General features: G+C 46.8%; 1 protein-coding gene across 2 annotated transcripts in view; it reads left to right on the top strand.

Moving 5' to 3' along the window:
- LOC139101355 (nucleolar protein 4-like) overlaps nucleotides 1-24,156 on the top strand; it is a 61,825-nt gene that overhangs the window by 32,010 nt on the left and 5,659 nt on the right. For both annotated transcript variants that reach the window (XM_070654426.1, XM_070654427.1), the window contains exons 2-6: nucleotides 10,535-10,589; nucleotides 13,302-13,520; nucleotides 19,563-19,897; nucleotides 20,603-20,803; nucleotides 21,092-21,238. In XM_070654426.1, coding sequence (XP_070510527.1) covers nucleotides 10,535-10,589; nucleotides 13,302-13,520; nucleotides 19,563-19,897; nucleotides 20,603-20,803; nucleotides 21,092-21,238 — 957 coding nt within the window. The remainder of the gene's footprint in view (nucleotides 1-10,534; nucleotides 10,590-13,301; nucleotides 13,521-19,562; nucleotides 19,898-20,602; nucleotides 20,804-21,091; nucleotides 21,239-24,156) is intronic.

Below are 24,156 nucleotides of genomic sequence, written 5' to 3' on the forward strand. Positions count from 1 at the left end.
TCCGCGCAGTAGAATTGAATCATCGTGGTTGACGCATTCGCGAGAAACGCCGGGCTTCGATGTCTAAAGATTCATCGTCGTCGAGCGAGATGATTATCTTCGCGACGTCTCGAAGAAATTACGAGATTCGCGCGTCGTGCTCGTCGGCGGATCGCGCCGAGGCGCGCGTCGAGAAAAAGACCGATTTCTCGTTTGGATTTTTCGTCCTCCAAGGATACGCGGCGGTTACTCGAGAGAGGAGATTCGATGAGAAACGCTCGCCGATGTACGAGCTGGCCGAGAGAAGAAGAGTGGATTCGCATGACGTCACCGCCGTACGTTTCCAAAGTGGCGAAGTCCAGGTTGCGTCAGGAGGAGACCGGCGAAACGATCGTTGGAGAAGCTCTTCTGATCTGGAAAGCAAATGCGAGACGGGAGGAGGACGACGGGGTCACCGTCAGCGGGATAACCTCACACGTGTGCGCCCTCCCCCTTCTCCAAAAAAAAAAAAAAAAAAAAAAAAGGAATAAAAAGACGATGACGACGATGGCGGCGACGGCGACTGCGGACGAATCCAGTGGCGTCGACAGAAAAGACGTGCACTTTGCCAAGTCCTCCGTTGCGCTCCGCCGTCCAAAGGCGACGTGAGAGTGCGGACATGAATCGACGAAGAGCGAACGAATTATTTATTCTCTCTGATACGTGTTATAAATAAATGTTGCTCGGCAAAAAAAAAATTTTAATCACCACTTTTTTTTATTTAAATTCATACAAAAAAAAAAGAAAAATGCGTCGAGTCTTTTTGACAATTTAATTTAGCGTATGCAGCTTTACATATAACGTTTCTTTCGATCGTAAATACGGAGGTGTTAAAAGTTGAGTCGATTTCGAATACAGTCGCCGCGAGAAGTCGGCTTTATCGCGCAAAGGCGATCGCGATTCTTCTGGCGAAGTGCTTCTGGCGCGCGATAACCTGGAAATTTGGAAAGTCGTCGGATTAAAATGCAGCACGATTGGAAATAACGCCGGAGTCAGATGCGACCACGGTATCCGGCGTGGCCGGTTGGCTACCTTACTTGACCCCTGCGCAACGAGGGACAATTGGGTGTAACAGTCTCCCATTCGTCTGCCCGTCCCTCTCATACGTGTCCGTGTTTCTCTGAATCCTCGGCCGTGTAACACATCTATTACTCCCGGGGCGTGTATGTCGTCAGATTGTATACGAGCGCATACGTGTGCGTCGGCCGCCTTCCACCGAGGGGAAAAGTCCAATGACGGTGGCAGCAACGACGAAGACGAATCCCGTCGCGTGCATTAACGAATAACAAAGTGCCGACTTCTATAATAAGCGTGAAAAATTATTATATAACTCATTCGATATTAAGATTCCGCCAGCAGGTTTTCCTACGATCAATTGCCTGTGCGAAACGTATAATTCTAAAAAAAAAAAAAGAAAGGCATAAGAAAATTTTTTTTATGATTAATAGACCGACGCGGGCGAGTTTGCTTTGTAAAATTTTTTGCAGTTTCGCCGGACAATTTTTTTTTTTTTTTTTTACATGACGTATTTCCGATATCTGAAAGATCGGAACCTTATTCCGCGCAAGGCCGACGTGCTGCATTATAAAAACATTCGACTTGCAGTACGGTATTTGCAATCGCGTTATCTTAACAGGTATGTAGTGATACAAAGATTTATAATGTTTCTAGAGATAAAAACGTGGATTTCGTAATCGGTAATTGATTACGAGCCAGTGGTCCATTTTTCCGCGAGAAAGCGCCGAGAAGACGCTCTTACGCGGATACGTTAAGCGTCGCGAGGTTCATAACAGATCGAGCACGTGTTTCGTTGACGCGACACTCGATAGCATCTGACGGTGGGACTAAAGCTGAAGAGATGCGCGTTGGTCGCGTACACACGTTCAAACGCGATGTGGAGAACGGGTAGCGGAGACGAAGGGCGCGAGGAGTGGGTGGGAAAAGAAGAGGATAGAGCGATGCCCAGTTTCGAGCACGCGCCCTGCTCTATTTGGTTCTCCCGCATGGCATGCCGCTTCGATTCGTTCTCTCCAGTTGCGTTTCGCTCCGCAAGCAGGGAGCGTGCATTCTTCTCTTCTTGCTCTCTACTTGTTGTCGTCGTCGTCGTCGTCGTCGTCGTCGTCGTCGTCGTCACTGTCGTCGTCATTTTTCTTCTTTTCATTAATATGCACGAGAAAAAACTGTGCGCAAGAAAAACCATACTCGCTGTCACTCTTTCACGTCTACGATATCGCCAATTCAAGAATTACGAGTCGAATCCTTCCGATATTCATTATGATCGTCGACATGTGGTACATCGATCGCGCGAATTTTTACTCACGTAATTTTAATCCCGCGATATATGGCGAAAACTCGAACGAAAGATTCACGTCTTATAACAAACACGATTATTTCGAGATGTACTCATAAAAAAGAAATTGTTTTAAAATAACGAAAAAAAAAGCAGAATAGATTTAAAGTAATAATGAACGGGATAGAAAAATTTTAGTATTTTTACAAAAATAAAAAAAAAAAAGAACATATTTCTCGGAGTTTGTACTCAGCGGATGTACATTCTCCTACCTTCCAACGTCGACCTTAGCAATGCAATTTATTCTCTCCGCACCGTCTTTTTCCACGGCACTTTATTTCCACCTGACAAAGACTCGATAATTAATCCGGGCAATATCTTCCCCTCTTTTTTCTCCCCTCCCCCGTGCTCTGTAGATCCATAAATTAATCCGGGCAGTTGTCTCATATCGTCGATATCACGCCTGCCTATTAATACGCAGAGATCATTACCTCCGCGATTGCTTCCGGGTGTGCATGACTATGGTTAAGCGAAAGGCTCGAAAGCCGCTTGGCGCATCGCGCGAGATCGCCCACAATTATCGGCGACGATCCGCTGGAAATGCATACGTCCCACGTGCTCTAAGCAGCTAGCCAGTGTTTCAATAACGCCCCGGCCGACCTCGCCACCGTCCCCTGTCTCTTCCTTTGCCTGCCTGCCTTGTGCACCTCCGTCGCGCGCGTTGAAACGCACGCTCTATCTAGAGGCCAAGCCGCGCGCGTGTATGCGTGTACACGCGGAACGTATATATACGGCTCGCGTATGTGTTCGCGCGGGGGCCTGGCCCCTCCAGGTCTTGGACGGTACTCACATGTGAGATCCGACGATCCAGGCCTGCCAAGGGAATATTATACTTGGCGATGACGCGTACACGCCACACGAGGAGGCTATCTCGCGTCGACGAGAGGCTCGGGTGGGTACAGAAGGCGAGGGAACGGCGGGACAGCAGGGGAGGGGAAACTAGGGTGCGCCGTAAGGATGAGGCAGAGAAGGTGGAGGAACATACGGGCGGAGCGCGAGGGGATACATACAGGCGCCGAAGGTTTAATCAGAGGGGGCTATCGACATCAATCTTTTCCTCTCGCTCGCTTTCCAGCGAATGTCGGGGTCGTGAATCGGTGGTGATCTCGTCGAAGATCTTACCCGCGGAATTCGTGTCTTTGTACGGAAGAGACTTTGCGCAATTGCCGCGCTGCGGTAACGCTCCGCGAAGATGAGAATAGGTGTTGCACGCGCGCGATTATTTTTTTTTTTTTTTTTTTTTGTAAAAAAGAAGAAGTTAAATCAAACGGACATGACATTTATGGAACGAGCCGACGAAGGGTCTAGAATATTAATGATGAAATAAGAGGTTTTAATTAACGTCGAAAAAAATAGTTGCGAACGACATTTCCGAAGCAGTCGACGATCTAAGTATAGTTGAAGCATGGAGAGTGATTTTTCTCGCAGGAAAAAAATATGAACGAACGTACGAAAAAATGTTAATGCTTGTTCCGAGAACATTTCCATTGTTTCGCAGCTAGTTTGAAACAATCTGTAGGATAAAATCCAATTTTTGCCGTGCGAGTCGAGTAATCGATAGAATTACTTTTTGATTGAAGCGCGAGAAATTTATTGAAATATTATTATCTTTAACATTAATTATAAATCCTTTAAATCGCTGAAATGTTTAAATTATTTGTAACTTTCCGGAGATATAATTGATGATAAATTATTTAAATGCAATAGTATAAATAGATGTGAATATTAATTATAATGTTCACACAGTTTAAACAATGTACGTCTTAATTTAAAAAAATCGTAATTAAAATATAATTCAAAATTTTCTAAAAGAAAGATATTTTTTATAATCTTAAAGCATTACAGCATTTGAAGACGTAAATTCTTTTTTGATTTTAAAAAAGTTATTTAAAAATAATTTGAATAGATATTATTTTGACGTGTGCGAAACGTCTGCTTTCTTACAACTTGAATTTCCGACGGAAAAGATAGCCAGTGCAAATCAAGCAGTATTGTCCGTCAGCCATGGCAAAGGACAAATGCATTTTCTAACCATGAGACACACACATTCTCGGGTGACGTTTCTCAACGAGGAAGGTGACTGTCCTTGAGCTGGTTGTCCGAATGACAGGACAGGGCGAGGCGAGGAAGAGGGGTGGTGAAAGACATCTTGAAAAGGGGTCTTTGGAAACGGGGAGTCGAATCGAGCGCGCGAATCTCCTTGTCCTCCTGCTAATATCGTTTTGACCTTGTTAACAAAAAAAAAGAAAGAAGAAAAAAAAAAGAAACTGCATTCTCACACGAAGCGCAATGCGTGCGTGTTCGGTGCAATGCTACGAGCTACGATGTCGAATCTAAACATTCGCGAGCACCACTTTCCACTCCCGTAATTCACACCGGCATAACTTCTAATCACCTGTCGTACTCTCGTGCTACTAGAACCGCCTGCCTACCGTTCTACGCCGCGCTAATTAGATTGAATGGCGCTCGCATTAGTGCGGCGCTTGTTATTGACCGACATTAATCCGCGAGATTGAGCTATCCATGACACTTTTCACTCGACCGAACACTACGGAACGCGATCTATATGGTCGAAAGGGGGAAGGAGAGGCTCAATCGCCTCTCACCGTCCAATCCATAAACCGAGAGAGCTACCTCCGTTTTGTACTTCGCTAATTGCCCTTGAGGGGGATCGGTTTCCCAGAGACCAATAAAGAGCCCGTCTCTTTTCTCTGCCCCCCTTGTGCCTCCACCTGATCGTTCTCCTCTCGATCCCTTTCCCCCGTCCTCTTTCTCTCTTTCTCGCCCCGCTCTCGCGCTCTCTCGCTCGTTCGTACGCTCGAATCTCCTTCTCTCTTTATTTCTCCGGTCACAGACCAAACGGGACGTCCAGAATGAGTATAACCAGCGCGAGGGGAAAGAAGAGAAAGAGAGAAAGAGCAGGCAGCTAGAGTGCCGTTTTATTTTGGCATGCTGCGAGGAGAGGATCCTTTTTATTTCTCCCGCAGCACTGGCGGCTACGCTCTTAGTTCGCTGCGAGGTATTCTATGACGGTTCGTCGGTTTCAACAGCGCCCCTGCTAAATGGAATACGACCGGAGGCTGGTTGAAAAGAGATAAAGACCTACCTACTACCGAGAACGAAGCAGAGAGAGACGGAAAGAGAGAACGAGAGAGACGGCAAGAAGAAAACGCAGAAAAAGAAGACGCAGAAGAAGACGAAGAAGAGGGCCGGCAACGGTGGGAGAGATCTCGTGTATATAACTCTTCCCCTTTCAGTCCTTCGCTCTCGTCCCTTTCTAGTTCTTCCACACTTCCTCCTCCCGCCAGGGCCACTTTTGCCCCCATTTCCCCTGGCATTGGGAATTTTTTTTTTCCTTTTTTTTTTTAGGGCTCGCCCAAGAGAGCACGGCACCCGAGAGTGGCGGCTCGCAGTCGCCAAGCCGCCAAGCGTGAGCGGACCGACCGCTCCTCGGACCGAACCCACACCTACGGCCCGAGGTCGATACACGCTTCTCCGCTTCGCTTTACTTATTCGCTCTGCAAGGGAGAACACGGTACCCGGCCGAGCGACCGTAATGAGACACGCGCGAGCGCGAGCAATGGAGCGAAAATCAAATCTGGCTCCGCTGGACAGTAAATAAGCGAATCGATTTCAGACGTCTTATTTTGCGCGCCGTTTAATATAATTGGAGTATCTCCCGGTGCTCTATTAAATGGCTCGAGGTTGATTCGAATTTACGAGAAAAAATTGTAGATGAAAAATAATAATTTGATAAAACTGATAGGACTTATCTGTAGATTTTTCTTCACGTTAATTTACATATACATTTATATATAAATAAAATAAATATTTTAAAAATTATTTAATTTCGCAGATTAAAAAATTATGCGGCTCACGATCTTTCGTTTCGAGTTATCCGCTTGTCTCATACGATAGAATGATTCGTTCGATAAGCGTGGCCACGGATACGTGAAACAATTTAGCGGAATGCACGCGAGAGACGCCGGAGACGTCGTATCGCGCGTTTCTCTTTTGCTTTGACTTTCTGTCCGTTCGAGTCCAACGCTGGGCACATCTGTACGAGTATACGAGTATATAGCCAACGTTGGCTTTTGTACAAGAGCAAAACAGAAGGAGGGAAGAGCACGAGAAGCGAGAGAAGCCAAGAAAGTGACGTCGAGAGGGTGAGGTGGTGGTCGTTGAGCGGGTGGGTCGCGAACGCGAGACGAGGCTGGCGGAAAGGGGGTGGGTACATTGGAAGAAACAGTAGTAGTAGCGAGAGAGAGAAGCGAGGATCTCAAATTGAGAAAGGGAGAAGGCCACCGGTGAGGAAGGGTCCTGCGAGGGGAAGGAAGGAAAGACAGAGTCAGAGACGGTAGAAGTGGGAGTCAAGAACCCTACAAGGAATTAAGAGCTTATTCGTAACAGGCACCGTGATGAAGATCCTATACTTCCGAAGAGAGAAAGAGAGGGTGCGAGAGACCGAACGACGGAGGAGAGCCGAGTCGGGAGAGAAGGAAGGATGTACTTACGTACCACGACTCTCCCACACCGAGAATCTTTGGAATACCAATCAAGCGGCTAATGCATTCGGCCATGCGGGCGCCCAATTGCTCTCAACGAACCGACTTGCGTTAAAACTTTCGATCTTACCGATAACATCGGATAGGCGCTTCTGTAATTTTTTTTTTACACGCGCGATGCCCGCTGGATATCAGATGCCGAAATTTTTTAATGCACCGCTGCTGCGCTATTAAATATCAATTTTATCGCCCTCCAGCCGCATCTCGAATTTAAGAAAGATTTCAGCGTTGAAGTCATTTATTTTTTAAAGCGATATACATTTTTGTATCGGCATAGAAAACGAAATCATTCCAGCGCAGCGATCGCGTTAAATAGGAAACGCGGCCAAGCGCTATGTCAGCGCTCGTTACAGCACCTCCACATGAAGAGGTTCTTTTCGCTGCCGCATCGGGAGATAACTGTCGCATAAACGGCGAAGATCACGGGGCAGTTCGAGGGAAATGATCGGTGTCGCGGAAGCATAACAGGTTACGAGTTACGACGGAGGCTTAAACTTTTACTGGCTCAAAAGCGCCAGCGTCTGGAATCATTTTTGCACCGCCAGGGGTTTTTCTTTTTCCCGGCCATTCGCCGACCTCGGTGGTCCGTTTGTCTCGAGTTTCCGTTCGTTTCGTGTTCCCGTAGTCGTCTTTTACATATCTTTAATTTTCGCCGCTGCAACTTCTCTGTATCGAAATTCACGCATTTTATGTTCAGCGTCTTTATTTTCTCTTCGCGTTTCCCGCAATTTAAACGACGCCTTTTCTTTTCTTTCGCTCTGAAAACCGTTCCATGTCATTCCACGCCTGAGAATGGATTTGGCTGGAGCGGAGGATGTCAGCAGCGCGACGGTGGGTGAGTAAGGCCTTAAACCGGCACGGCTGTAAGATTTTATAGGAGTTTATCTTTCGGTGATGGGAATGAAGCCGTTCGAAACCGCTGGCGGTTATCGTGGCAAGGAGACGAAGACGCGACGTTTACGTGTGTAGACATACATCGGTGTACGTATGCATGGTTGCGTACGCGTATTCTGGCTTACAAAGAAAAAAAAAGATATGTAGGAGGAGAAAAAAAATTCGGAGATAGAAATACAAACGCATAAAAGGCGGTGCTCGATCAACGTTGCACGTACGAATTAACTTTACGAAACTCTGCGGAGAAATATAAATGCGAAAATATGCGAGAAACGCGGTTTCTTACGAGATGGGCGGCATTAACTATTCACGCGGATTGCCTTCGTACAAACTGAGCGGAGGGAAAAATACAACTACTTATTTGTAAAGGGGAAAAGAAAAATTATCGATCGCATTAAATTACTCGGGCATTTAAATATTTCTTTTTAATTTTTAATATGGAGAGTAAAAGCTGATATTAGATCAATCGTAAATTAAATAGAAAACTGTTTAAATTTTTTAACTATCAAAAAAAAAGCAAACATTACAATCGCACCATAGGTCTAAAAATTTTTTATGTGTAGAAATAACTGGGCGATAAAACTCACAATGACTCGAGTGTCCTGTTCACTCCTACATTCAATAGCGCGCTTTAACGTAACTGTAAAATCGTCGATGTGCAGTAAAGTATATTTTGTTATCGCGGAATATCCTTTTTAAACATCCTTCTCCCTCCCCCGCCCTTCTCTTTCTTCGCGCGCAGACGTATGTGGAGGATTACCGTTCGTGGAAAAAAAAAAAAGCACGACGCGACATTTCGTCGCGATTGAATCTCCGCGCCGTCTCTCGCAATTTCCACGTTCGTGCCGCGTATATCGCCGGCTCGTCGGAATTTCTCGGTTACATCATCAAAAGTTTTTGCGGCGCCGCGCACACGTACACGTCGTTGCGCGCGTTCGCGCGAGCCGGCTATGTCCTACAAGCCCGCTGGACAAAGTTGCGGCCAGTATCAATTGGCCGTGCTCTCCGCGTTGTATACCGGTCGACCTTCTGGAGTTGCAACACGAGACCTGACACAGATAGAGAGACTGCGCTTGCCGCGGCAAGCGAACAAGTCGGCCCAGGCATCGCTCGGGCTAACGTTGGCGCATGCCTTGCGAAACCGCCGGCAAGCCGACCGGCCGTTCGTTTCAATCGAAGGGATGGGAGGAAGGAGGGAAAAACCCCGTTAATTTCGTCGGGATAAAATCAATCAAGGCGAGATAAATACGCGCCGCTAGAACCTGGAAGATCGTCGCGACTCCATGGATCGATTAGAGCGCGGCGTGCGATGTCGTGTCACTGAGCGTGGAAAGCGCACCTCTTTTCGATGAAAAACGACCCGGCCATATAGAGGTGATCCTCTACCCGACGAATCTCGGCCTTATTTTCTCGAAACGACCCTGACCACTCGCGATCTTGACCAGTGGCATACATAATAAATCTTTTTTTTACATATATATATATAAATGAGTCGTATAAAACAATGTTTGATTTTTTTAATATAGTTTGCCTTTTGGAAATGCTATCGCGAGGTGTGCAACGAAGGCAGAAGTTAGCAGAAAAAAATACTGACTTAATGGATTAATTATTCGTTTGAATAATTGCTATCTCCGCTTACTACGTTATTACGAAAGAAAGTTACGCCGGAGGATTTTTTGACACGTGCGATAATTAATAAGTCGTTAATAAACGCAAAGCTAATTGCGTTTCCGCGTAATCGCTTCGCGCTCGGTCGACGATCCTATTTCACCGGGCTGCGTTTGTCCGAGGATCGTACGCGTATATGGCGCGACGCTTAAGCCGGAGGCAGACTGACCGCGTTAATCGTGAAAGGGTTGGGAGGCTCATTCGTGCTACTGATCTGAGATTCTTGGCGCGCGTCACCTTCGCAACGACGAGGCGTAAGCAATTTGCGTTCTGACGAATCGCAAGTCGCCACCAGCTCTTGATCTGGGACAATAAAGTCCACGGTCTTCCTGTGGGCGTATAGTAACGCGGGTAGCCTTCGATAACTTCTTCTTGACTGTACGTTTTACGTGAGAGACGCTATGCGATGAGAACGTACGAAATCTGATGTTTAAAATATATTTTTTATATACACAAAAGACAATACTGCGTGAAGTGCACGTAAATGATAATTAAAGAATCTTATTACTAAGAAAAAGAAGAAGTCATTAACGAATATCTCTTATTAACAAGGTGCTTTATCTCAATTTATAATTATATAATGATTAAATATTATAATGTACGCTGACATATTTTTTTTTTTTTTTTTCAGAAAAAAATATATGTTTACTCGTATGACAAAATTAAGCACAAATTTGTTCGCGTATGTTCATTATGCAAACTTCAGTTTAATCAAGAACGCATTTACACAGACGTTCTCTCAAAAAATGTTAATATTTAAAAAAATATTTCTGCAAAAACGACGTGGCCGCTCGACGAAACCAAATAAGGCTGCATCTGGCTCGGTGTAACGATGCGGTTACGCTGCGGCTACGCTCGGTATTATCATAACGGGTAGTTGCGGAAAATGAGTTTTGCGAACTTTTAAACGTGTCGCGCGTAGTTTCGGTGCGGTTCTCGCTTTCCGCGCCGCGTCCTAAAGGCGAAGCGGCTCGGACGGCCGCACGACACGAATGAGAAAATGCTTCGGTACCTAACGGTGGCTTTCTATCTGTTACAGGAGAACATCTCGACCCCGGAGCCCACCGACATATCCGAGGACGATCACTACCCAAGTGAGCAAAACCTTTCATTATCTATATCTAACCCGTAGAGTGAGGCCTTTGCCGAGCCCCTCGCGACCGGTACCGGAGGTGCCTTTCGGACCTTCACCTGACGGAGGATTACGAGATCGTAGTCCTTACGAAACGTGACGCGGAGGCGTGTATTCGCGGCCGTGCGTGCGCGAGCGAGGCTTTTGTCGGCCGATCCGTTTTCGAGCGCGGACTCCGTGTCTTTTTCGCGCATCCCTCTCGCAGTTGCGGGGTCAGGTCGCAACCATTTCGGGAACCTGACCCGAATTACACGGCAGCGCCGCGCGTTTTTACATTATTGAACCGCGTCCTGAATGATTTAAACGTCACTCTGACCGCCGCCGGTGCACCAGTTCTCCGCCTCGCCCTTTCTCTTTCTCTTGGCCCCTCCGTCTCACCCCGTCGTTTTGTCCGTCAGCTAATAAATCTCAACTATCGTCGTCGCGCGGCCGAAGCGCTCGTCCACCGTGTGCCACCACTAATTCTACCGCCCCGGACGGACAAACGAAACCGCGCACGCGTGATACGCCAGAAAATCTGCGGATTGTCCCTTTGAACTCTCCGGTCCGATTACGCGCGATTGTGTGCCGGGAACTACGCGAAACATCGTTATTTCAGTGGTATCCGCAAAATTCGTACAAAATAGTAAGCCCCGCTTGCGCTCACCGTCCCTCGCCGGTCGTTCCTATTGACGGATTGAATTTTGTTCGCGACATATTCTAATGATAACGCTGCGCGAAAAAATTTCGCAACGGATGTCGATAAAACCAAATCAGGAACTGAAACTTGAGAGCTGTAAAATAAATGTTAATGACAAATCGATATTAAAAATTATTGTAATTTAAATTAATAAATTGTAAAAAAAAAAGAAAAGAAAAAGAAGGAAAAAAAAAACTGAAAATAAATTATTTAAAATAATTTCGATTTTTTGCAAATAAAGTAACATAGTAAATCGGATATTATTCGAGCTTTTTCCGATTAATCCTTGCAGGATCTCAGATGGCAGTAAATCAGAAGCGTAGTAATCTAAGGGTTAATATTGGCTATACGATTCCAATGTAGGTACGTTCGCGGCGGCTCGCGTCGCACGGATCGATATAACGAATTAGTCGTATCGAGCGCGTTACTCGGCACCGTGTATTCAATTACGGTTTCACACGTACAGCAACGGGGCTCGTCCTCGCCGTTTAGAAAAGAACGGGCATGCATTGCGTTACATATGCACTGTATGCGGTCAGATAAAAAAGAAAAAAAAATACAGAAACAAATATTTCGCAAGAGAAACGTAAGGAAAAAACAATAGATTCGTATGCCAGCACATGTATTGCTCGAGTGATCGACGAGTCTCCCTGAAAACAATTTGGAAATCATTTAATTAAAGCGCGTTATCAACGAAAGTTGAAACCATATTCACCGTAACGATAAGTTGTGTGCAGAAAAAAAATCTTCATGAAAAAGATATCTTTTTGTATTGCTCGCACACCCCGGGTCGTTCAGTCTCTTTGTTTTCATTCACACGGATTAATCGTTGCGCGCTTAACACGCTGCACTTTAATTTTTTTCTTTTTTTTTTTTTATCAGATAAAGGTTCCTTGCAATTCGCATGTTTTAATTGGTTTTCTATATATTATCTCGGATAATATTCGCGCGTAAAACTGCGACTGCAAGCGACAAGCGGCCCGCTATCAATGAGCTGCGAATTCGTTTACCGACTCGTTCAGTAACAATTTATTCTTACTTGTCGCGTTCGTAATAAGTCTCTCTGAAAAAAAAAATCAATTTAAGCTGACGATTTCGGGAATTATCGCCCGCCGGTGCCTTATTTTTCGCTCGCGTTACGTGAATCGTGTTGTTTACTCATTCGCCGCGGTCGAACGCAAGCCGAGTTGTTGATCGGAATACGCAAAAAGACGTACACGTCATCGCTCGCTCTAGGATATCAGTTGGACTGGTGCATCGGGACGAGTCACGGCGTGCACCGCTAAGACTGGCTCGTAGATATCGCCAGTGAATATCTCGCGGAGCAAGTCGCGCCGACAGGATGTCGTTAATCGCGCTGTCGAATTCCATAGCGACGCTGATCAATAATATAACCGACGTCCACTGGTCGGCTTTGATTGCGACGCGGGGATAAATCGGCGTCGCATACTTCGCCGGGGAGTTAATCGTAGACTCCATCGCGGGCGCGGGGCTTAATTCCGCCGTGGCCGCGGGGTCGGTTGGTTTTTGTCGGAGCCCGGTGTAAATTACCCGATCGATTAATAATCGTAAACGGCGCACGGGCCGCCGCCAGCTGCGACGGTCGCGAGCTACGCAGCCCCTGCCCGGCCGATTTATCAGTTTCGGGTAATTAAACCTGTTGCGTTATTAAATCGAGTCGACGACGATGTTGTTTTGCCCAGCTTTATTCGTTCGGCCCGCAATTCGCCTCGCCCCGGGGCTGCTCGCGAGCTCAGGTAGCTGATAAGTGATAATAGCCGCCGGCGCGCGGAGGCCGGCCACCGGAGGTAGATGACGAATGTGACGACTCGCGATATAAGATCACGTCCGGACACATGACTTCACCGCTCTACGCGCGAGGCCTGCCGTTCGCGACGAGTTAAACGCGAGCCTAGCTACGCGCGTTGTCATCTGTTAGCGTGGAAAATTTTTGAAATCACGTTTGAAGCCAATTGGCACTTTCGATGTTGACAGGCGCGCTCATGAAAGACCCAGATAAGCTGAAGTTGATGCTGCTTGCGTGGAATTATAATCTTCAAGCGGCACAGGCGCAGGCACAGGTCCAGGCTGCCAACGCTGCTCTCTCGCCAAATAACTCGTCGACTACCACGGCCACCACCGTCGGCACCCCAGTCACCAGTCAATCGGCCATTTCCACGGCGAATAATACCATCAACAACTCCACTCTTACAGGTAAGAACCTTTTTTCATCGGAGCGACATATACGGAATTTTTGAGGTTTTAAATCATAAAAAAAATTTGTGAATCATGTGCAAATATACTTGTAAAAATCCTTTTATTTTAAGTCAGCTTTTACAAATTCTTTTTATAAATACATAGAAGAATTCAACGTCATTAACTATTTTCAGCGGCTATTATACGAAACTGAAATCAATCGAAGTCGGGGTATTACTTGCAATTTCGGCACCGCAACTTCGTATTGTAGCTTCACGTGTATACGAAAAAAAAAAAAGAAAAAAAAAAAAAAGAAGTTACCTCGCGAAATCGACAGGCAGAACATTTAACGGAATCCATTACGGGACGAAAGATGTCTAGACGTCTCGCGTTCTTTCTTCTTCGCCGCGAAAGGACTCGGCGTTACGTACGCCAACGTCCCATTGATGTCGCCCTGACTGACGAAATCCCACTTATGAAAAGAACCTTGCTCCGCCTGGCGTAAGAGCGGCCGTTAATGCTCAAGTTTCGTGTCCTTCTCGCGCGTGTGACGCGCGGCTCGGCTCGGCGGAGTGAATTGCAGGTTTCGCGGGGCCAAGGTGTACCGGCCATTTAGCTCGTAAAGTTTTGTCGTCGCGCGCGCGACGTGACTAATGGATCGCCAAGCCTAGGACCGTACCCTATGCCGCGGAGGAAGAAATTCGACGCGCGCCTCATTTGCCTGCGTGTACTCCCGCGATCGGGTCTATCTCGTTGCCCACGCGTTCCCGCGAAATTCGCGTCGGGGTAAATCGCGGGGACGAGACGCGCCGTGAATTCTCGTACTTATCCCCGCTGGCGATGAATCAGCGCGGGCGGAAAGCCGCACGCGAGAGATGAGGAATGCAACTTGATATCTTCAAATACCAATACCACTCTCGGCGATGCAAACGCGGCGCGCATCGTTGTACGTCATTCTCGTTCATTAATCCTTACGTAATCCCACTGCAGAAACTCGCATCCTTTCCCGCCGTCGTAGATCTCGCCTGAGCAGAGTCCGCTGAAACACAATTGTTCAAAGTTAATATTCTTTTTTTTTTTTTATTTTAATGCAATTTTGAGACTCGTACCTTTTTTAGTTATAATATTGAAATATCGCCTGCATGCACGAGCCAAGACATCGCGTACGTTGATTCCTCGCGCTTCAGAGCCCGCCTGGTTGAATATAGAGCCGAGTCATGTGAATGGGAGCGACGAATGTAATGCGGTAATCATGTCGGCGATGGACATTGAAAGTTGAATATCGAAAATCGCAGAGTGGGTGCTCACAGAAAGGCCATTAGTCGCACCTATTACAATATCGCAAGTGGGTCTCTTAAAATGATTTTGAATTATAGCCTGCTCGCCGCGTTGTTAATGCTCGTCCAACCTATCAACTTTTCCACAGCAAAGAGCAAGGAGCATTAAGAGTTTCAGTATAACTGCAACATGAAAAAACATTAAATATGAAAATGATATCGCGTAATACTTCTATGCGTGTAATTCAAAATTAAAGACCGTTTAAAATTTTACCAAGCCGATCGTGTTACCGTGAAACTCAGTTTTAGTTAAAATTTTACGGATTTAATGGAGCCGCATTTTGAGTAAAAAAAAAAAAAAAAATCAACGTTTTCAAAATTGTAAATATTCGTAATAAAAAAAAAGGATTTAATTGTTTAACATGCAACACTTTCGTTATTATACTTGAAGTATCTTCGGCAGTAAAAACGCGCGCGTGTTAATTGTCGCGTGCATGCGTTCTTAATATACCGATAATCGCACAATGATCTCTAAGGCGCCGAGCATTTTCGCGCGATATTGCGTATTGTTGGGACTCACCCGTTGTTCAGTTAGGTTGCGGAAGGATAATTCACCGTACCCCTCGATGCGCCTCTTCCACCTATCCTTCCTAGCAGCTATTTGAAACTGGTTTTGAAGCGGGCCTCTATATCTCGGATGTAGTCATTGCGTAATGAACCAGCTATCGGCCGAAGATACGAGTAATATACATGTATATGTATATACATATATATATATATATATTTTTTTTTTTTCCTACATTTATATACATGCATATGTATGCGTACACGTATGTGCACTGCACAACGGATCGACCTTTCTTCTCTCTCGTAGCATCAACCCTGTCTCCCACATGATGACCAGACGCAGATTCCGCATTTCTCGCCGTATTTTGTAGACACGCGTTTCGCAAATCGATTTCTAGACCCAGTCGGCTTCTTTAACCCCGCCGCCGCTGTCACGAGTGAGAAAAACGGCAAGGCTCAGTTCTCTGGTTGCAAATTGCGAGATTACGATTTGATTCGAGTCTCCATCTCCCAACGTAGCCTCGCGATATTTTTATTTTTAAATTGCCAATCGAGAATCCGCAGCTGATTGACGATAAAGTGTGAAACACGTTTGTTCGAAACACCGTCGAATTGTACTCCAATAGTTGTCGAACGTTCGACGTTAATTTTATCTACTTACGCATTTTAAACTGAAAGGCATCGCGATGACCACGAGGACATCTTGATTTCTCATCTCTTAATACGCTCCGCGAGAGTTGGCGTAATATTTATAATTTATAACGGGACGCGACTTTCCCCTGACGGACGTACACGCCGATTATGCTTGCGATATATCTCAAAATCACAACGACTTAGATGCGACTGCTTCCGGATCTGAATTACATATCAAGTTTGTCATACATAACATTGTTTTCAGCATTTCTTTCTAAAGATCGCTTTTAAGATAATAATTTTTTTTTTTTTTCCTTAACTGCATGCAGATTTAAATCGTTAATTGCACAACTGCAAAATTTATGCATGTTGAAATAAGAATAAATAAATTAATAAATTTAAAATTGAAAAAAATCGATAAAAGCACGAAAAAAAGAGACATTATTTGAGATGTCAAAAATTTATGAATCCGAGTAAATTAATCTTAAATAAAGGTCTAAAATTACTTCATCGATATTGCAAGAATCATAGATTAAGTGAATAAAATTAAGCTGTTACGGGGAGAATACCATATATTTAATTTTCAAGCATAAAAACGTCCGAAAGTATAAGCCAGGGACTTCCAAAAATCTTTTCTACGTCGATGCCGAACACGCACATGCCATCACGAGCAACGTTCTGCTATGGTCAGTGACATTTATGAGGGACAAGATAATACGTCTTCGTCCATCCTCGCGATTGCACGTTACCATCCCGAGCGGCAGACAGTTTCATACCTAGCCCGGAGTACCGTGGGCGTTCGTGGCTTGTCTGCGGATTTTGTAGCGCGCTAGGTTCGCTTAAGGCACGCACACGGGCGCACACGTATACGCCGTGCTGCCTAGAAAAAGAGGAAGTGCCTGGCGTGGTCGTAGGGACCGGAGTATTAGTTTCCCTTTGCGGGAACGCGAGGTCGAGGGAATGAACCGGGAGGAGGACGAACTGCCGGGTGGGGCGCCGTCGACTCATTTCAGGTTCAGGCTAGCGGCCAAGAACTCGGGAATGGTGCTGGATGGTGTGGGATTGGGATTGGTAACCGGCTTTCTAAGCCCGCGCGGACAGACTCTAGCCGCGTGTCCAGCTTCGCTTATGTGCGTGCTGTTCCCTTACCTTCTCCGACTACTCTCTGGCCCCGGCAATACCCCGGCATACGCTAGCCGCAGGCCGGGAACCCTCTCTCGCTCCATGGGACGGCGTACCCTCGTAGAGAGCATTGCGCACGTACACTCGTGCGCACATACGTTATGTACGCGCGTGATTTTGTTCGCGGCCGCGCGCGCGCACCGTACCTATTGCACGCGTGTGCGTGTGAGAATCGAAGTGCAGCAACCTCGAGGGCCGGTGGGACCGCGAGAGCAGGAGAGCGACGGGGAAGGAGCGAGGAAGAGGCAGAGAAAAGAGGAAAGAAACGTACGGTGCCTCCGCCAGCACGTCTTCTGGACAAGGGTCCAGTTTCCTAGGTTACCCGCTCGTGCGTTCAGTTACTGGTTCTACCGGAATCCTCCTAGAAAGATGCGTTGCGATCGTTGAACAACTCGAGAAATCAGGATCGCCCGTTCGAGCACCCGAGATAGCTGCGCCCAGATAGACTTCGCCGTCTTCGCGCGGGGGAAGTTGGATGGAGCGCCCGGCGGAAAGTTGCCCCTTGACGATGCAAATGTTCCAGGACGTTGCCTTGCAACGCGCTCGCCTCGACGGCGTCTTGGAAACTACGCTCGGAAGAATTCGATTCCAGAATGCAGATTACTCCGCGCGCATACAGCGAAGGGAGTAGATCCTAAGAACGTGCGCGCCCCAGGTTGGAACCGGCCGTATCGTCGGAATACAATTTATAATATTATAATATTAATTTAATTCTTTAAACACAATTTTCAATCTTGACGCTAATAGAAAATTCATTTGTATATGAAATAAGAGTTAATATCGCGTGTAGAAAATTAACGCGAACTTGCTCGGATGATTTTGTACGGATCGCTGTCGATAAAGTTCGATTGTACGAAACGACAGCCACAAACCTGTCTCTCTCTCTCTTTTTTTTCTTTTTTTTTTTTTTTTAATGGAACCAAGGAGAGTCCTAAGTGGAAGAAGTCCGCGAGGTTTGCTAGCCTCTTTACGATCTCCCTGCGGCACTCCTTGCCGACAATCCATATACTTCTTCGTACGCGGAGTCTCTTGGCGGCCACGACTCGTACCTGTCCCCATCGACATCCTCCTCGTGAAAGCACCTTTACCGTACGTTCTCTCTTGAGATCGTGACGGTAGAAGACCGCACCGCCTTTTAACACCTTGTACACGCTATCTATCGGGGCTTATTACGGGTTTTGAGGACGGGTCTCGCCGTTATTATTGTAGAGAAGAAACACGGCCTGCACAACGGCCGGCCGAACGACATTCCAATTTTACTGTCGTCGGCATGATTGACATACTAAGTTTCATTCTATTTTCCAGAAAGAAAATTCCGTATCTCGCTCGCTTTAGATAATTCGCCACCGCGAGAAACGTCGGCTGCGTTAAATTTTTAAGGCCTTCGCACAAATTGTAACGTGACGAAATTAATTCCGAGCGAATCAAATAGCAAAATCGTACGAGTACCGCTTGAGAGACGCGTTCGAAATGTCTCGCCGACTTCATTACATAATCGTGATTTATTAAACGTCCATCTGTAATATCGTTAAGAAGCGAGAAATTGCCGAAATGAAATAGTCTTCTGACCTTTTTTTTTTTTTTTCGTGGGCGAAAGAGTACCGTAGGCGTTATCGTATTTACGACCGACTCCACGTACCGAAATTCAACAGTTGATATCGGGGCAGCAACACGCACGCGGCTCCACGAAGCTCAGGGAGTCGTTTGAGAAATACTAACCCTCTGTTGGTCGATCATCCCTAATCAGTATCGTCACGCGAGTCGAGCGCACTCCGCGTTTATCGTTATTATATTCGCGGGATAAATACCACCCACATGCCTGCCTCTCTTTCTACCTCGGTCTTCTCTATCTGGCTGTTAGTCACGTATCTAGTCGACCGCACACATGACCGGCTCCTCGCTCGGCCACCGCGTGGGAAGGGAAAAAAAAAAAAGACCTACTCCCTTCTTTTGTTCTAACCGCGGTGTTCTCTATTCATAAATCGAAACAGCGCGAGGCGGCGATCTAATCACCGTGGTACGACGGGCATTCAACGAGAACATTATTATTTTCCCGGCGCCGTGGATGGAACGTTCTCCCTTTTACCAGATAATTACCGATCGCGGACGCAAAGTGTTTCTATCACCAAATTTGCGTTATTAATTAGTAGTAATTATTAAAAATATCATTGTTCACATTATCATCATTATCGATGCTAATAATACTAACAACGTTCATTTCAATAAATGACATTTAAATAATAATTATTAATTATTGTTATTATTATTATTACCGTTATTAAAACGTTAATTATATCTGCGCGAATACCGCGTGTCTCGTCAGTAGGAGTTGTAAAAAAAATATATAAGAAAATTTTTGACGCTTCACGGAAATATTTGACGAAACCGCTGACTTCCGCAGATTCTCGAAACGGCTCGTCGGAATTGGTGGACATGCCGGCGGGTACTGTACCGAATCTGGGCGCCGTGACAGGCGTCGGCAGCGAAGACATGGCTTCCTTGTGGGCATCGTATGCAATGGGCTTCAAGAAAACGCCGCCGCCAGCATCGTCGGCAACGCCCGCGCGGTCCGATCGCGATCGAGAGTCCAGTCCGCCCGGTGGCGAGGGAACGGGAAGCGCCCACGACGAGACCAGCAGTAGTGGCAATAAGGAAGACGAAGACGACGATGATATAGACGCGGACGAGGGACTCGATCCGAGACACCACGATCCAGAACGTCTCAAGGCGTTCAACGTAAGCGAATACAATTCTATTACTTGTAGCCCGATCGAACTCGCTCTCTCAAAATTTCCGAAATGCATGCGACCGAAAGTACTCTTAAATTCAAAGTTTGACATCAATCGGCAACAGCTGAAACCCTCTTCTTTCAATGTACATAATATATTCGGTAAGCTGAGACGCGTAACAGTAATCGAATTTGCCGGTTCGCGCAATTGCGGTCTAACTGGTCGATTTATGCAACCGTCGTTGCAAGAAAAGCATCGTTCGCGCCTTGGACGGGGAAAGGACCGCGTAAATGGAAGAAGAAGCTCGAGCGGAGAAGTTAAGGCCGTCAGCATATTGGCGGCGCGTTGGACCTTCCCGAAAAACCCTAATTATCGTAAAGTTTTATGAACGGTTGCGCCAGAAAGCCGACTCGCGGAGGAACAGGCAATGCCATTTCTCTCCGAGTTTTTCCTCCCCTCTCGTTTCCCGTCGCCTCATATATCTCTTTTTTCGCGCCGTTTTCCCGCGCGTGAAAGCCAAGCGGTTGTAGTTTCGTTCTGCCGCTGTTGCGCTAGCTTCTTAATTAATTACAATTAGTTTAATAGAGTCCCGGTGTTGCGCCCCACCGCCGCTAAATTCTTAATTCCTTGAGCGGTTAGCGAGACCCGCGTACTAACTCTCGCTTAATTCAGCCGCACTAACGTTGGCCGTTACGTCGTATTTTCGCGGCAGATGTTCGTGAGGCTGTTCGTCGACGAGAACTTGGATCGCATCGTGCCGATTTCGAAGCAACCGAAGGAGAAGATACAGGCAATCATCGACAGTTGCACGAGACAGTTTCCCGAGTTCGCCGAGAGAGCCAGGAAGAGGATCCGAACGTACCTGAAGAGCTGTCGGAGAAACAAACGCGGCAGGGAGGGCCCTTGGGACGCTGTAAGTTTTCCTCGCGTTTAAAATGGCAAGCCTAATTAACTCCAAAGTTTTTTTTTCTTTAATTTTAACGCATTTTCAAGCTCAACGTTTGTAGTTAGACACGCGAGTTTTTTTTTTTTTTTAGTCAATTTTTTTCTTCTTTTAATTCTCATATCTGCCGTCTTGTTAATTACAATTGCAGACTTCGAATCATCCGTTAAAACTGTTCGCGAAGGCTCTCGGCGTGAGTCTGGTTCGGCGCGTATACGGCAAACGGTCCCCGGATATGACGTACGGATTTCTTTTTAGGCCCGACCTACGCCGGCACACTTGACCTCCGTGCAGGCCGAGCAGATTCTGGCAACGGCCTGCGAAAACGAGAGCGAGAACGCGAAACGCATGAGAGTCGGTCTGGAGCCGGTGTCGCAGCCCATGCCAACTCTTCCGGCCGCAACGGTGAGTAATAATCATATGCGAAGGAGAGGAAGGACGCACTTATCGCGAGCGACAATGTCGCTCCCGGCAAATAGACATTTCGACATCGCTCGCTCGGCTAGTAATTACGTGTCGCAACCTACTCGCACGTCTTTGGCACGCGAATTGCGGCATGCGCGACCCGAAATATATCGCAGGTTAATTCAAAGCTTATTATTGTCGAAGATCGCGCGTGTTTTCCGGGATACTTTTTTGTTCTAAAAAAAAAATCGCGCGTCGAACATTAGACTTACACACGTGCACGGCCTTCTGCAGGCATTCTCGCCAGTGGCCGTATTCATCACTCAAGCGATTTATAGATTAACACTCGCGGATGTTTTCGCGATGCGCTTAGGAACTCCCGAGCTAAAATATGTCAAGCGATAACTTGAATATAAATCCACGAGTAAGACTGCAGTAAAAAATAAAATAAAATAAAATAAAATAAAATAAAATAAAAAATGGATTGACCACTTTTCTGATAATTAAGTGAACGAGCTGCAAACTTCTAAGAAAAAAAAAGTATCTCGATTTTATTTTTTATTTCTAATGCTGCCGTTTTATCCGCACACGCACATAGCGGCGATATGTATCACGCAGCAAACGCGTGTACCTCGCCGACATTCGATCCTCATCCTCGTGGAAAGGACGATTACGCCTCGCATCCGATCGCGTCTATACATTTCGTTCTATGCGTTTAAATGCATTTATATACTTTACGCTACCGTTTCTTTATCGGCATAATTTGCACCTTGCGACGGTCTTCTGCTATAATTATTCCAGCTTCGTAAATTTCGATATATTAATATATTATAAAAAAATTAAATGACATTAAAGTATTACAAATAAATAAAAAAAAAAATTAGGTTTTAGGATAATAAATGCAAGAAGTGAGAAAATAATTTTGCGCTGAAAAAATTCGAGATGAAAAGAGGGTGAATAAGATTTTCAATTGCGAGTAAACGTCGTGGTCTCGCGCGACATTATCGAATGTGAAATTTCGACGCGCTCCTGTGCAACGCAAGCGACAGCGTAATGTACGTGGACGAAGAGCTAGGATTGTGATATAGGTACCGCAAGAGAGGCCGGTGATAACCCGCGGGTCGCGCACCTCTCCCACTCTGATGCAATTCGCGCACACAGATCGCGCATTACGGAGGGCCGGCGACTCAAGCAGCCTTCGACCTCGTGAAAACGGCTGCGCGCGGCGGGACGGAAGGCACTGAAAATATTCTTGGAAGTAGTGTAAGCAGCGTAAAAGAGTGGCGCAGAACGGAGAAGAGAGAGAAAGAGAAAAAAAGACCGTTGATTTTTACGCTTCGCGACTGACGCGCGCTTTCACGCGCACCGAAGAGAACACGCCGACGTCGCGCGATTAGTCTCGCGTATCCGTAAATTTCACGGCACGTTACGTCAGCTACGCGCGCGAAACGAGCGGTTTCGTGCACCGAAAAATCACCGTCGAGAAGCTCGCTTCGGCGGATTAATTCTTGAAAATTCTACGTACGAGTGAGAAAAAGCTATCGACGTTAATCTTGTAGATACACGAATCGGTCTGCGCGCGCGCCCCGCGTTGACGTCACGCATCTAATCTCCGGGTGAGAGCGTTCGACGATTCGGCGATGTGGAAGCGATCCCGACAACGTTTCTCGCGATTAACTTGACGCCCGTCACCTATAGCCTGCCGAGTTCGTTGACCTTAATAAAGATAGCGCGAAAAAGCGAGTAAACGGTAAAGCGATCGCCTCGGTATTTCGCGCCCGAGACATATAGGCTGCAGACAGTAGCTCGAGCCATCCAATTCCGCGCCGCTTGGCGCACCTAATCCTCCTTCCCCCAGCTACCCTCTTCTCCTCTCGTCACCCAGCTGGTTCCTTCGCGGGTTTCGCAGTTGGCGAGCACACACCGCCGCTCTCCATCGCTCCCTCTCTTCAACCACACCATGTCTCGCACGCAGACGAGAAACTGAAACGCTCTCGCGGTCCCCTGACGCCCGGCCCCTCCGACTTATCTACTTTGAAAATCCCTGCCCGAGAGGGAGATGGAGAAACAGAGAGAGACCCGATAACCTCTCCGGCGACCTAAACCTAACCCATTAAGAAGACTTTTTCTCTCTTTCTCTCTCTCGTATACGTATGCAGGGTTCGTGCGCATCGAACGAAGCGGCTATCTGCTCTCCGTGGCCACCTATATAATTGACGTCAACGCACACTGCTGGCCTTTCATAAAAACACCTCCCTACATCCGTTCTACGCCGCTCCAAGATTTCATTTCTCCGTGCTCTCGTCGTTCCAGGCCCTCTTTCCCGCGCTCCTCGCGAACTCTCGATTCTTCGCATTCTCGTCTTCTCCTCCTCCTACTAATACCACTACTACTACTATTACTCTTCGCCAACCCTCCGTACGCGTCTCACTCGATCTTCTCTTTCACCGGGCAAGTCATCCGTTTCTATGGTGGAAACGCACATCACCATCTCTCGGCGCTCTCTCGCCGTAATCTTCCTATCCTCGCTCTTTTTTTTTTTTTTTTCTCCTGATGTCCGTTCCTTCCTCCCCTGATCTCTTCTTTCCACGAATTAATTTCCTCCCGTGAGCTTACTCACGCCTCGCCGTTTCGTCCCGCCGCATCTCTTTTCTTGTTCCTAACGTACCTCCCTCGTGTCACAACCCGCTTTTTCCCCTATCCTCCACGCTCTCTCTACCCCTCACCGGCTGAGAACGACGTTCTCGCTTCTCTGAACCTCGCGCGACGTAAACGCGGACGTTATTGTTATCGTATCGATACGTCGCTGGGTAGCCAGGGTGGGGAGGCGCGGACGAAAAGTGGAAGAGGATCGAGTGAAGAAGCAGAAGAGGAAATCGAAGTGAAGAAACTCCCGGCGCGCTTTGTTCCGCTCGGTT

This window comes from Cardiocondyla obscurior, linkage group LG03, assembly GCF_019399895.1.
Source record: "Cardiocondyla obscurior isolate alpha-2009 linkage group LG03, Cobs3.1, whole genome shotgun sequence".
Classification (NCBI taxonomy): domain Eukaryota; kingdom Metazoa; phylum Arthropoda; class Insecta; order Hymenoptera; family Formicidae; genus Cardiocondyla; species Cardiocondyla obscurior.